This window comes from Saimiri boliviensis, chromosome 3 (genome assembly GCF_048565385.1).
Source record: "Saimiri boliviensis isolate mSaiBol1 chromosome 3, mSaiBol1.pri, whole genome shotgun sequence".
Classification (NCBI taxonomy): Eukaryota; Metazoa; Chordata; class Mammalia; order Primates; family Cebidae; genus Saimiri; species Saimiri boliviensis.
The window spans coordinates 138925673-138940300 of NC_133451.1; the positions used below are offsets into that span (position 1 = coordinate 138925673).

Genomic DNA, 14628 nt, shown 5'->3' on the forward strand with positions numbered 1-14628 from the left:
GCCGAGGCAGTTGGATCACGTGGTCAGGAGATTGAGACCATCTGGCTAACACGGTGAAACCCTGTCTCTACTAAAAATACAAAAATTTAGCGGGGCGTAGTGGTGTGCGCCTGTAGTCCTAGCTAGTCAGGAGGCTGAGCAGAAGAATAGCTTGAACCCGGGAGGCAGAAGTTGCAGTGAGCTGAAATCGTGCCACTGCACTACAGCCTCGGGAATAGAGTGAGCCTCTGTGTTTAAAAAAAAAAGAATTTACTGCAACAATCTTGCATGTTCTTCATATGAACCCTAAAACACAATAAAATAAATATATTAAAAAAAAAAAAAAGTTTACTAAGATGATTTTGGCCAGCAGTTTCCACTCTCCCTCATCCCTTTATTTTTTTCTTTTTTCTTCCTGAGATGGTGGTCCTACTATGTTGCTGAGGCTGGTCTCAAAATTCTGAGGTCAAGTGATCCTTCTTCTTCATCCTCCCTAATAGCTGGAATTATAGGTGCTCCCAATCTCTTTTTGCTCCAAAGTGTGATTCTGAAATTTTAAGGAGATACATAAACATAAGATGATTTATAAACACAAGGTGATCCATAAATTTGATGATCTTGTTAAAAATGCAGATTATATTATATAGGTCTAGGCTGGGCGTGGTGACTCACACCTGTAATCCCAGCACTTTGGATCCCAGCGGATCACCTGAGGTCAGGAGTTTGAGACTAGCCTGGCCAACATGCTGAAAACCTGTCTTTACTAAAAATACAAAAATTAGCCAGGTATGGTGGTACACACCTGTAATCCCAGGTACTTTGGAGGCTGAGGCAGCAGGATCGCTTGAACCGGGGAGGTGGAGATTGCAGTGAGCTAAGATTACAACACTGTACTCCAGTCTGGGCATCAGAGCAGGAATGTGTCTCAAAAAAGAAAAAGATTATATAGGTCTAGAGTGAGGCCTAAAATGACTACAAAGTCCCAGGTGATGTTGTTGCTGCTTCTCTTACAAACACACTTGAATAATATTGTTCTAAACTGGCATCATTCAAATACAGCTTTTATTTTAAAAAGCTGTGGTAATTTGTTAAAGCAGTTAATAAAATAATCAAATCTCTGTTCTTTTCCTGGAAACACTTCTTCCCTAGGTAAAAGTAAAAATACATGAAACGACTTTTTTTTTTTTTTTTGAGACTGCTGCCCAGGCTGCAGTGCAGTGGCTTGATCTCGGCTCACTGCAATCTCTGCCTCCTGGGTTCAAGCAATTCTCCTGCCTCAGCCTCCCAAGTAGCTGGGACTACAGGCGTGTGCCACCATGCCCAGCTAATTTTTTTTGTATTTTTAGTAGAGACGGGGTTTCACCGTGTTGGCCAGGGTGGTCTCCTGTCTCTTGACCTCGTGATCCACCCACCTCAGCCTCCTAAAGTGCTGGGGTTACAGGCATGAGCCACCGTGCCTGGCTGAAGTGACTTTTTAGTGCCAACTGGACTTCCTTAGGTGAAACAAAAAACAAAAAAAAACAATTTTTTTTTGCATAACTTTCCTTCTATATAGTTGTAAATATTGAGACTTTGTTAAATGATTTTATTATTAAATGAAGAGAAAGTGGTGAGGAGAGAAAGCACAAGAAATGGAAGCAAGCTATTAGGAGCCATAGTCATATGAAGAGACAGACATAACGTGGAAGTGGGAATCTAATTAGTTAATAACGTATTTTTTCATCTTTAGCAAGAAGATCTGTTACATAAGTTAATGTATACCTGTGCTTTTTGGTACAAATAAGATTTTTACTCAAAATGCTATTTGAAGTATTCAATAGAATTTACTTTATAAAATTCCAAGTATTTTATATTTAATAATAAATGGCATATCCAGCTATTCTGAATAACTTGGATTAACAATTTATAGACAGTTGTTTTAAAATTTAAATTAAGAGACAAATTGGTGAGCGTAACAGAATAAAAGCTATTATTTATTGATTACTGTCATTTGTCATTGTTGATTTTATGGTTAAAATTTTGTTTTTTTTTAATTCATGAGGAAATTGAAGATCAAAGAAATTGGGAAACTTATCTTTAACTAGAAAGCTATAATTGGTGAAGTAGAATTTGAATACTATGCTTTTGTGTAACTAGTGCTCCTACTCTTTCTATTATAGTATATACTTCTTTAATCTTTCTATTAGTAATTAAAATATTTAGACTTTATTGCCTTGTCTGTGCCATTTTCAAAGCCTTTTCACTTTCCTAAAAAGAGAACATTTCTAGAATTAAAAGTACAAGGCTGTACTAGCAAAGCTTTACTCAAGAGCAGATTCAGAAGCTAGTGAAATATTCTATGTTCCTAATTTTTCATTCCTGTAGAAAAGAAGAGATAATTTAATCTGCCCCAGTACCATTTGTTCTTATATATGGAAATGAGACTTAAAAAATGACTTGTCCAAGATTATTTAATAGAGTATGGTAAGCTAAGTAAACAGTCCAAATGTGTGATTTTTTAAAAATTGTATAAATTTATGGGGTACAAGTACAATTTTTTTCCATACATGGATTGCTTAGTGGTGAAGTCAGGGCTTTTAGGGTATATTCATCATGGGAATAACATACATTGTACCATTAAGTAGTTTCTCATCATCCAACCCCCTCTCACCCCTCATTCTTCTGAGTCTCCATTTTGAGTTATACACACTCTACATCCATGTATACAGATTATTTAGCTCCCACTTATAAGTAAGAACATACAATATTTGTCTTTCTGTGTCTGACTTGTTTCAGTTAAGATAATGACCTCCACTTCCATCTATATTGCTGCAAGAGACATGATTTCTTCCTCTTTTACATTGGAATAGTATTTCATTGTGTATATATACCACATTTTCTTTATCTGGTTATCTGTTGTTGGACACTGGTGTCCTGATTCCTGTTGTTTCCTGGGGTTGGGGTTAAAAGTTAGGGTGGCAGCAATAAGTAACTGATTGAAACCAGGAAATGAGGTATGATTTTGAACTTTGTAATGCAGACCCAAATTTGATTTTATGCAACTTGTGAAAAAGGTTGTTTGGCAAGTATTTCCTGAGTCTGATAGCAAATTTGACAAAGTAAAATGTTTCTAGGGTCTGATGCCAAATTTGACAAAGTTTTATTCCATATTCTCTCTTCTTCCACTTATCCCCTCCTTATTTCCTTTCAACTTCTATTGCTTTCTTTGGGCACTTCTCAGAATACTTTCTTTCTAAATTGTCATGTCTGCTAGCCATGTGGTAGGCCAGTGATTGTTTGTGAAGTTCCCACTTAAGTTTGCTATTTTGTTCCTAATTTGCTCTCCCTCCGGGTGCTCAGTTCAAGTCCCTTAAGTGCTACAGATTTGGTGGGAATTTATATGATTACATGGTATCAAGCAGTTTATAGTGAAGTGTGCATAATGTATGTCATTTAAAATTCAAAATTAATTTCTAAGTAATCTAACTGCCTGATTTTTGGGAGCCTTAGGTAATTTTAGACTTAGGTATATTAATCAATTTCCCTTTCTGTCTCCCATTTTCTAAGCAGTTTTAATGAATGCTAGTAAATGCTGGACCCTATAAAGCTTCTTCTAAGTATAACCTCTATCAGTCTCAATATCCTACTGTAATGATGCAATATAAGAAAAATGCCAAAATTTTCAGTTTAACTAATTTACTTTAATGATGGTAAAGTAGAAGATTGTTATGTAGACTAGTTCATGGTAATATGCTTTGTTCTCTCTTTTCTTCCATTTCTTTCCATTCTTTTCTTCCCTATCCTTTTCTTAATAAAAGATTGTCCCAATTAGCTTAGTTGAGATCTAAGAAACAGAAGCCTATTAAGATTCCTGAATTAATTTCCTTTCAGCAAACCCTAAAGGTTTAGACCACTAGGCCGTAGTGCCTCCCTAAATCTTAACTGGGCCACAGCATGGAATCTAACAGTGTCAGACAACCAACACTAGGCGATAAAGTCTAGGGATGTTGTAGGAATATGCTGAATGTCATCTCTTTTGAATAAAATCTTATGTAAATCATATTGTGTAGTTGATGGTTTTTACTTCCACAATCTTAAATATTAACTTTTCTTTCCCAATCTTTTCCTTAAAATAAATTACAGTGTGTGCAGTGGCAGTAAGGAATTGCTTGGAGTGTCAGCAGCATTCACAACTGAAAACTAGGGGAGATAAAGCCTTGAAAACAATGCATAGCCTTATTCCCTTAGGGAAATCTGCAGCAAAGGTAAGTATACAGATTAATTATCAAAATGCATATTCCTATTTTACAATTAAGTTTTTAAATTTTATTCCAACATAAAGTTAAATCGGCAGAGATTAAAATAGTTACTTTAGGCCTGGAAGTAACATTCAAATATTTGTGTTTAAATATACAGTAAAGATTTGTTTATACTCAATCTTGTCTGCTTTTCCAAATGTTTACTTTTCTTGTTTCTGTGATACCTTTTCCTTCAAATATGTCATTTTTTTTCCTGCATGCCATCTTTCTCCACCTCCCTTTCCAACCCCCCAGAGAAGAAAGAAGTATACACACAAAAAAAGTGGAGAGAGAAATGGTATAGCTTTGCTTCTCTGGTTCTTGGAATACTGTGTTTATTTTTAAAGAGTATCTGTGTAGTGTGTGTGTGTGTGTTTGTGTATATTTGTATATATATATGTACGATTTTTTTTTTACTCTTAAATAGAGCCCAGTGGACATTGTGACTGGTGGTATATCTCCAGTAAGAGACCTTGACAGGCTTCTACAGGACATGGATATTAATCGGCTTAGGGCAGTTGTTTTCAGAGACATAGTAAGTTACAATATTTCTTTAACATACTCTCTTAACTGATGCATATTTCCTCTTAGACCTACTATATTGAGATTAAAACTTCTTTGTGATATAAAATAGTATAGCAGAGATAGAAAGGTTAGAAACCAGTTCTTTTGACATTGATTTTAGAAACATAGAATATTAGAAATGATAGTCTACATAAAGGGAGCTATTAAATCAGTGTAATGTTATTAAAAGGAGTAATGCATTATTATATAGGAAGTACTCTAAGTGCTATACATGTACTCATTAAGTCTAACCACTTTTGAGCTGTACTATTGTAATTTCCATTTTATAGATGAATAAATATGAGGCACAGAGAGCTTGAGTAACAGCTCCAAGCTGTCGTTGATAGACAGTGATAAAATCAGGATTCAAACCCAGCAGTATTAATTCTAAAATTGATGCTCTGAATGTAATAGAATGTTCATCTCCCAGAAGTATTAATTCTAAAATTGATGCTCTGAATGTAATAAAATGTTCAACTTCTCAATGGCATATTATTTTACTGAATATTGGATATTTTTTCCTCAAAGGTATACTAATGCGATAAAAAGGTGCATGATGATGTTGCTCTCAGTTTGGTGTTTTTGATGTCTTGAAGATGAAAAACAGTTTTGTTTCAGCTGATTTTGATAGAAAACATTGCTAATTCTCATGTAGACAATTTAAAGTTATACAGGAAGTGTGAAGATGAAAGTAAAAATAATTTGTAATTGCACTAATCAGCATTTGGAATGTTATAATTAGTAAATATTTGTTAAACAGTTACTATATATTTTGCATGTATATTTCTTATAAATTTTCTAATCTCAATTTTTCTTTTTCTGTCTCTTTTTTCAATAGTTTCTCTTTAGTTCTTGACTAGGATTTTATACACATGTAGAACTTATAGTATTATCACTACTTAATAGTATTGAATACTGTGTATTAAACATAAACTGGATGCTCTTATCAGGGGTCCCCAACCCCCTGGCCACTGACCTGCACTTAGGCCGCACAGTAGGAGGTGAGCAGAGAGTGAGGAGCGAAGCTGAGCTCCGCCTCCTGTCAGATCCGCAGCAGCATTAGATTCTCATAGGAGCAGGAACCCTACCGTGAAATGTGCATGCCAGGGATCTTGGTTGCGCACTCCTTATGAGAATCTAATGATAAATGTAATGTGCTTGAATTATCCTGAAACGCCCCCCACCTCCACCTCATGCCTTACCCCCACAGGTTCATGGAAAAATTGTCTTCATTGTGAAACCAGTCCCTAGTGCCAAAAAGGTTGGGTATCACTGCTTTATATGTATTCTCTTGTTTAATTCTCACAATAATACTATGAGGAAGTTAGCAATAGTTGATTAAGTAATATGTTTTAGATTATACAGTTAGTAAGAGGTGAAAATGAATATAGGACTTAGGGAATTTTGATTTCTTTCAGGACTCCTGAAATTTTGATCTTAATTAAAAGCCTATATTGCCTTCTTAGATCTCAGTTCTCTAGTAGCTGTTATTATTCCTTTAATTAAGAAGCCATCAACTTTTTTTTTACCCCTGGAAACCTTTGAATGTGGTCAATTTGAGGACCAAATGTTGCTGTTTTATCCTCCGTCCATATTTTTTCATTGAGCAGGTTCTGAGTATATTGTTCATAACTTTATATTTCCTAGAATGATCTTTAAAAATACAGAATTAACCACATGTGGTAGTACATGCCTATAGTCCTACCTACTAGGGAGGCTGAGGTGGGGAGGGTCGCTTGAGCCCAGGAGGTCAAGGTTACTGTGAGCTATGATTGTGTCAATAAACTCCAGCCTGGGTGACAGAGTGAGACCCTGTCTCTTCAAACAAACAAACCAAAAGAGTAGAAAGATGATGTTACTCTTTTTCTTTTAGAATTCTCTAATAGCACCTTTTAGTGCATAAATGGAATCTGAACTCCTCACAGTGTCTCTGGATGATTTGGCTCTTGCAGGACCTTCTAACCAGTTGTTATATCACAATATTCTGCAAACAGAATTAGAATATATCTTTTATTATATGATTACTGAAAGTCATAAATAATTTTAAGTATTTTGTAATTATAAAAGTTATATAATCATTTTATAGGAGTCTTAGAAAAAAGAAAACACTATATTTTACATCCTACAGTTTAGCCTCTTTTGGTAACAAAAGGAAACTTTGATGAAAAAGGAAATGATCTAACATTGAGGACATAAAGAAATTACTACCTTGAGATTAAGAGCTAAGGTTTTTAATCACCCTAATCTGAGTTCAGATTTGCTTTTTTACATGCTATATATGTCCTTAAGTAAGTTTCTTCTTTAAGCCTTTTCTTATTCAAATTTGCTAATAAATATATATGAAATACATAGCACAGTGCCTGGCTTACAGTAAGTATTCAATAAATGACAGCTACAATGGAAAGCAAATCTATTTCAGAAGTTAAGATTTAAATATAAAAGATATATGGAATATTTTTTATTTGAGGCCAACAATTAGGCATATACTGTAAACTGTGTGGTAGTTAGTAAACAATGAACATATAATGGGCTAAGAACGGATTTAGATTGATATAACTAATTTATAGCAGACTAAGAAGTTAAGGACAAGTAAATTATTTGCCTACATTTTGAATATTAATATCATTAGCAGCAGTTATTACAACAGATGGCAGAATTGTGTGGCAGAAGAACATGGGTATGTCTAGAGAAAAGGGGTGGTTTATAAAAAAGACAACTGTGCCTTTATTTTTTCCAGTAAGACTAAAAAGTCATTACACATGAACTTGCAAAATACCAGAGATCACAAATATGTCAAAGAATTGAATCAAGTGGATATATTCAAATCGAGCCTATCTTCTTTTTTCTGAAATTGATTATATCCAAAACTTTTGACATTAAGTATTAACTGTTAGTCTAATTTGTACCATTAGTTTCCATTTATAGTCATACCTCATTTTATTGTGCTTTGCTATTTTAGATTGCTGATTGCTGAAATTTTTACAAATTTATGGTTTTTGGCAGCCCTGTATTGAGCTAGTCTATCTGTGCCATTTATCCAACAGCATGTGCTTACTTTATGTCTTTATGTCGTATTTTGGTAATTGTTACAGTATTTCAGCCTTTTTATTATTATTATTTATCTGTTATGGTGATCTGTGATCAGTAATCTTTGGGGTTACTATTGTAATTGTTTCAGGGCACCACAAACCACACCCATTTAAAACAGTGAACTTAATCGATAAATGTTGTCTGTGTTCTGACTGTGCTACCAACTGGCCATTCCTGTCTCTACCACTCTCCTTGGAAAGGGCCATTCCCCTGTTTCTCTATTCCCTGAGATACAACAATATTGAAATGAGGCCAATTATAGCACTACAGTGGCTTCTAAGGGTTCAAGAGAAAGGAAAAGTTGCATGTCTCTCACTTTAAATAAAAAGCTAGAAATGTTTAAGTTTAGTGAAGATGATATATCAAAGCTGATACAGACCAAAAGCTGGACTTCTTGTGCCAAACATTTAGCCAAGTTGTGAATGCAAATACAGATCATTAAAGGAAATTAAAAGGAAACTATTGCTCCAGTGAGCAAATGACTGATAAGAAAGTGAAACAGCTTTATACTGTTGAGTTGAAGAAAAATTTAGTGGTCTGTATAAAAGATAAAACCAGCCACACTATTTGCTTAGGCCAGAGCCTATTTCAGATAATGCCCTAACTCTCTTCAATTCTGGAAGGCTAAGAGAAGTGAGGAAGCTGCAGAACAAAAGTGAAGCTAGCAGAGGTTCTTTCCTAGGTTTAAGGAAAGAAGCTGTCTCCATATCAGAAAAGTACAAGATGAAGCAGTAAGTTCAGAAGATCTAGCTAAGAAATTGATGAAGGTGGCTACAGTAAGCAACAGATTTTCAATGTGGACAAAACATCTTTTATTGGAAGAAGATGCCATCCTACAATGTTATATCAGTCTACCAAGAAATTAGTTATATCAATCTACCAACAGGTAAATACCTGGCTTTGGTGTTAAAAGGATAGGCTGATTCTCTTGTTAGGGAGTAATACAGCTGATGACTTTAAGTTGAAGCCAATGCACATTTTCCATTCTGAAGATCCTAGGACCTTTAAGAATTATGTTAAATCTACTTTGCTTATGTTTTGTAAATGGAATGACAAAGCCTAGATAATAGTGCATCTGTTTACAGCACGGCTTACTGAATATTTTAAGCCCACTATCGAGACCTGCTGTTAGAAGAAAAGAGTCTTTTCAAATTATTACTTATCATAGATAATGAGCATGGTCACCAAAGAGCTCTGATCAGATATACAAGTTGATTCACGTTATTTTCTTGCTTGTTAGTGAAATATTCATTCTGCATTGCATGGATTAAGGGTCATTTTGACTTATTTAACAAATACTTTGTCTTATTTTTAAGACGTACATTTTATTAGGCTGTAGCTGCTATAGATAGTAAATCCTTTAATGGATCTGGGCAAAGTAAATGGAAAGTCTTCTGGAATTGATTCACTGTTGTAGATACCATGAAGAACACACATGATTCATGGGAAGAGATCAACATATCAGTGTCAACAGGAGTTTGGAAGAAGTTGATTCTAACTCTCATGGATAACTTTGAGGAGTTTATGATTTCCATGGAGGAAGTCACTGCTGATGTGGTGAAGTAGCAGGGGAATTAGAATGACAAGCAGAGCTTAAACATGTGATGGAATTGCTACAGTCTCATGATAATACTCTAACGAATGAAGAGTTGCTTCCTATGGATAAGCAAAGAAAGTGGTTTTCTGCAATGGAATCCATGCATGATGAAGATACTGTGAACATTGCTGAAATGACAACAAAGAATTTAGAATATTACCTAAATGTATTTGATAAAGCAATGGTAGGGTTTGAGAGGATTGACTCCAGTTCCAAAATAAATTATCCTGTGAGTAAAATGCTGTCAGAAGGCACTGCTTGCTACAGAAAAATCTTTTGTGGCAAAAGCTTGTTGTCTTATTTTAAGAGATTGCTACAGTTACCACCCTCACCCATCAGTCAACATCTATGAACATGGAGACAAAACCTTCCACCAGCAAAAAGATTATGGTTCACTAAAGGGTCAGATAATTGTTAGCATTTTTAAGCAATAAAGTATTTTTAAATGAAAGTGCGTGTAGTTTTTTTTAGGTATAATGCTATTGTACAAGTCATAGATTAAGTATAGTATAAATGTAACTTTTATATACACTTGGAAACCAAAATATTTGTGCGAATCACTTTATTGTGATTACCATTTTATTGCAGTGGTCTGGAACTAAACCTGTGATATCTCCATGGTATGCCTTTATGTATCTGTTAGGGTACAGTGTTCTTCATGTTCTTATTTTAGATTTACCTTCTGCTTGAGCCTTTGATTTTCAGAGTTTGATAGACAAATTTGAGTTTTTTCTTTACATTAAGTTCTAACCTACTTGGGAAAGTTAGTAGAATAGTGATGTATGTGGGTTCTCCTTAAAGATGGGGAATTTGACTAGATGAAGAGGTCAGTGAGATGAGCTGTAGAGCTGGAATGAAGGCTGGGCCTCTTTAAGAGGTCAGTCTAGTTTGTTTTTTTCTTTCTCACAGATACTTTATTTTTAATCCAGATACCTAACTGTATGATTTAAAATACTCTCTGGCTCATGCCTGTAATCCCAGCACTTTGGGAGGCTGAGTTGGGTGGATCACCTGATGTAGGGAGTTCGAAACCAGCCTGGCCAACATGGTAAAACCTCATCTCTTTAAAAAAAAAAAACTCTCAAGAATTCCTTTGTGGTCAGGTGTGGGGGCTCATACCTAAAATCCCAGTACTTTGGGAGGCCAAGGCAGGAGGATTGCTTGAGGCCAGGAGTTTGAGACCAGCCTGAGCTACATAACAAGACTGTCTTTTCAAGAAATTAAAAAACAAAAATTAGCTGGGAGTGTGGTATATTCCTGTAGTCCTAGCTACTTGGGAGGCTGAAGTGAGAAAATCTCTTGAGCACGGGAGTTCAAGGGTATAGTGAGCTATGATTGTGCCACTGTACTCCAGCCTGAAAAACAGGGTGAGACCCTGTCTCGAAAAAGAAAAGAAGGAATTCCTTTGGTATCCTACTCTGTATCTGATAGTTTCAGTTTTTTTCTCCTGCATGTTTATTTTTTAGCACTTTTAATGTGATATTTTATGTGTTTTAGTTTTTATGATTATAGGTAAAGATAACCAGTTATCCTCATATAGTTGTTGTTCCTTTTATTTTTTGAGACAGGGTCTCGGTCTGTGGCCCAAGCTGTAGTACAGTGGTGGGATCTTGGCTCACTGCAACCTGCGCCTCCTGGGTTCAAGTGATTCTCCTACCTCAGGCTTCTGAGTAGCTGGGATTACAGGCATGCACCACCATGCCTGGCTAATTTTTGTATTTTTAGTAGAGATGGCGTTTCACCATGTTGGCCAGGCTAGTCTCAAACTCCTAACCTCAAGTGATTCACCTGCTTTGGGCTCCCAAAGTGCAGGGATTGTAGGTATGAGCCACCACATCTGACCAGTTTTCATATAGTTATACTTACTATTTGTTTGATTAATATTATATATTAGGACATATGTCTTTAGATTGAATAATTTTAAAAATGAGCTAGCTTCTCTATTTTCATGTTTTGCAAGTATAAAACCTCTCATTTAAAGACATTTTTCTTCTTTTTTTTTTTAATTGCATTTTAGGTTTTGGAAAAGACATTTTTCTAAGAGTGTTTGCCTAATGTTTAGTTAAGTAAGTTTATTAGTTATGTAAATAATGTATTTTTCGTGTATATTGAAAGATTTGTGAACATGTTTTGAATTTAAACATTCTGATGTTAAATGTAGTTATTTTATGGTTACATAATCAACTCCTTTAATATTTTTCCAGGAGGATAGCAAACAAGCTCAATTCTTAGCCTTGGCAGTTGTATACTTTATCTCTGTTCTTATGGTCTCCAAGTACAGAGACATTTTGGAACCCCAAAATGAAAGGCATAGCCAGTCACCTACGGAAACTGGCGGTGAAAATGGGAATGTATCACTCTCTGGTAAGTTTGCATTTTCTGTTCCTTTGTACCAAAGTTCAAATAAATGTTACTTACTTTTGATAGTTAAAATATTGATAATGAAATTTAAATTTATGTGTATATTAAGTGAGAGCATACATGTATTTTTATTAATTAAATATTTTGGCTTGAATATAATTAATTGCAATTGGGATTTTTTGTTCTTTAAATGAACCTTCTAATTAAAGATAAGTCAGAAAATGGTATCTTATACAAATAAAGAGTTGAAAAATTTTATTGACTTCATTTGGTCTGAAGAATCACTAACTCATATTCTTTTATGAGAGACAGACTTGTTAACAAGTAACTGGAATAGTTGGAGTTTTGAAAGTAGTTGCCAATTATAGAAATATGGTTAGTTAAGTAACTGTTGCAGTTATAGAAGTACCTGCCACCCAAAGGAGGCAATTTATTATTCATTCAATATTCATTCAGTATCCACTGGGTACTTGGGTATATATTCAGGACCAAAACAAAACAAAAAAATCTCTATCCTTACTGAGCTTATATTCTAATGGGAGGAGATAGAAAATATGTATATGTTATAGGGAAATTATATAGTATTTTAGAAGGTGGCAAAAGTGCTAAAAAAAATAAACAGGATAAAAATATCAGAAATGACTAGCAGTTATTGATTGGGTATGGAGTTTTCTCTGAGGGAAATGAGAACTCATTGGAGGATTTTGAGTACAGTAGTTACAATTTGTGTTTTTAAAAGTAACTCTGGGCCAGGCGTGGTGGCTTAAGCCTGTAATCCCAGCACTTTGGGAGGCCAAGGCTGGTGGCTCACAAGGTCAAGAGATCGAGACCATCCTGGTCAACATGGTGAAACCCCGTCTCTACTAAAAATACAAAAAAAAAAAAAAAGTAACTCTGGGCAGGGCATGGTGGCTCACGCCTGTAATCCCGGCACTTTGGGAAGCCGAGGTGGCCAGATCACTTGAGGTCAGAGGTTGGAGACCAGCCTGGCCAACATGGTAAAACCTCATCTCTACTAAAAATACAAAAATTAGCTGGGCGTGGTGGTGGGTGCCTGTAATCCCACTTCTTAGGAATCTGAGGCAGGAGAATTGCTTGAAACCCGGAGGCAGAGGTTGTAGTGAGCAGAAATTGTGCCACTGTATTCCAGCCTGGGTGACAGAGTTAAACTCTGTTCCCGCCCACCCCCCCCCAAAAAAAAAGTAACTCTGTATTCTGCGTTGAGGATATACCATTGAGAGCAAGATAATCAGTGTTTTTGACTGGGTATGGCTTTTTAACACCTTGTCCTGCAGCTTAGTGGCCCTGAGGCCACAACCATTTTAATCTTTCTTTCATGATTCCTTGAGTTAGATTTGGATACGGCATAGTGGGCATGGTTTATCCCTGTTTCAGATGATGTTTGCTGGGTCTGGAAAATCTGAGATGACTTTTCTAATAGGATACATATAGTGCCTCTGCTGGGATGACTCCAAGAACTGGGAGTGACTAACTGAAACAGCTGAGCTGGGGTTATATATCCGCAGCCTTGAATCTTGTTCTCAACTGCTGGTTTCCTTCATTAGTTTGGAGAGCATCTCTGTCTCCATATGGTCTCTCTACATGTTCTTCCCAGCAAGGTAGATCAGAAATAAGCCACACATCTTAAAGAGCTGTTCAGAGATTGTGGGAATGCAAGGGCTGCCAGATATTTTTTTTTTTTTTTAGATGAAGTCTCGCTCTGTCACCAGGCTGGAGTGTAGTGGCGCAATCTTGGCTCACTTCAACCTCTGCCTCCTGGGTTCAAGCGATTCTTTTGCCTCAGCCTCCCAAGTAGCTGGGATGACATGCTGCCACACCCAGCTAATTTTTATATTTTTAGTAGAGACAGGATTTCACCATGTTGGCTAGGATGCTCTCGATATCCTGACCTCGTGATCTGTCTGCCTCAGCCTCCCAAAATACTGGGTTATAGGCGTGAGCCACCGTGCCTGGCCTGTTCTTAAAATATGGGCCCACTGCTGCTGCTTTTGCCATGTTTTCTTGGTTATTGTCAGTCAAGCCTCGCCTAGATTCAAGGGCTTATCAAGGGATGAATACCATGAGACATGGAGTAGTAGTGTTGGGGTTCAGGGGCTCATGGGAGCCCTCAGTTCCTCTGAGAGGACCTTTCTCCAAGGTTCTTGGTCTCCTGCTCTCTCAGGAATGAGAGAGGGGACCATAGCAGGTGTGCTTGTAAAGTAAAATACTGGACCCCAAACAGGGTTTGCAGAAAGTGATTTTATTTAGGTACAGAAAGAAAAAGGAGAAGAGGAAAACTTCCACAAAGAGTATGGAAGGGGACTCCAGAGGGGAAATCTGGCCGGGTGTGGGGACAAGGACTTCTAACCTGGGAGGAATTCCCTCCTTCTCCAAGCCTCCCCACTCCAACCACTGAAAAGAGTTCCTTTAAACTTCGAATAATTGACTTTTGACCCTTTCCCGTGCCCGTGAAAATTAAAGCAGATATTGTTAAATCTCCCGGATGGAGAGAGATGGGAGCGGGGCATGGTGCTCAGAAGTTTTTGCCCTTAAACCTACGCCTCCTTGTGGACCCTAGAAAGAGAACACATTCCCTCAGTAGGATTATTAAAACAACCCTCTTCCACAACCAGTTAGGAAGATATTGCGGTAATCAGTAATCAAGGCAAGTGTTTATGACAGGATGGAATATGTTGGTAACTGTAGAGTTGATGAGAGGCAGTCAGATTGTGGATATGTTTTAGTGGTAGGAAAAACAGG

General features: G+C 36.5%; 1 protein-coding gene across 4 annotated transcripts in view; it reads left to right on the top strand.

Annotated features, from left to right (window-relative positions):
• LRBA (LPS responsive beige-like anchor protein) overlaps positions 1–14628 on the top strand; it is a 746578-nt gene that overhangs the window by 161307 nt on the left and 570643 nt on the right. For all 4 annotated transcript variants that reach the window (XM_074396837.1, XM_074396836.1, XM_010338615.3 and 1 more), the window contains 3 exons: positions 4102–4223; positions 4684–4791; positions 11712–11871. In XM_074396837.1, the coding sequence (XP_074252938.1) occupies positions 4102–4223; positions 4684–4791; positions 11712–11871 (390 nt within the window). The remainder of the gene's footprint in view (positions 1–4101; positions 4224–4683; positions 4792–11711; positions 11872–14628) is intronic.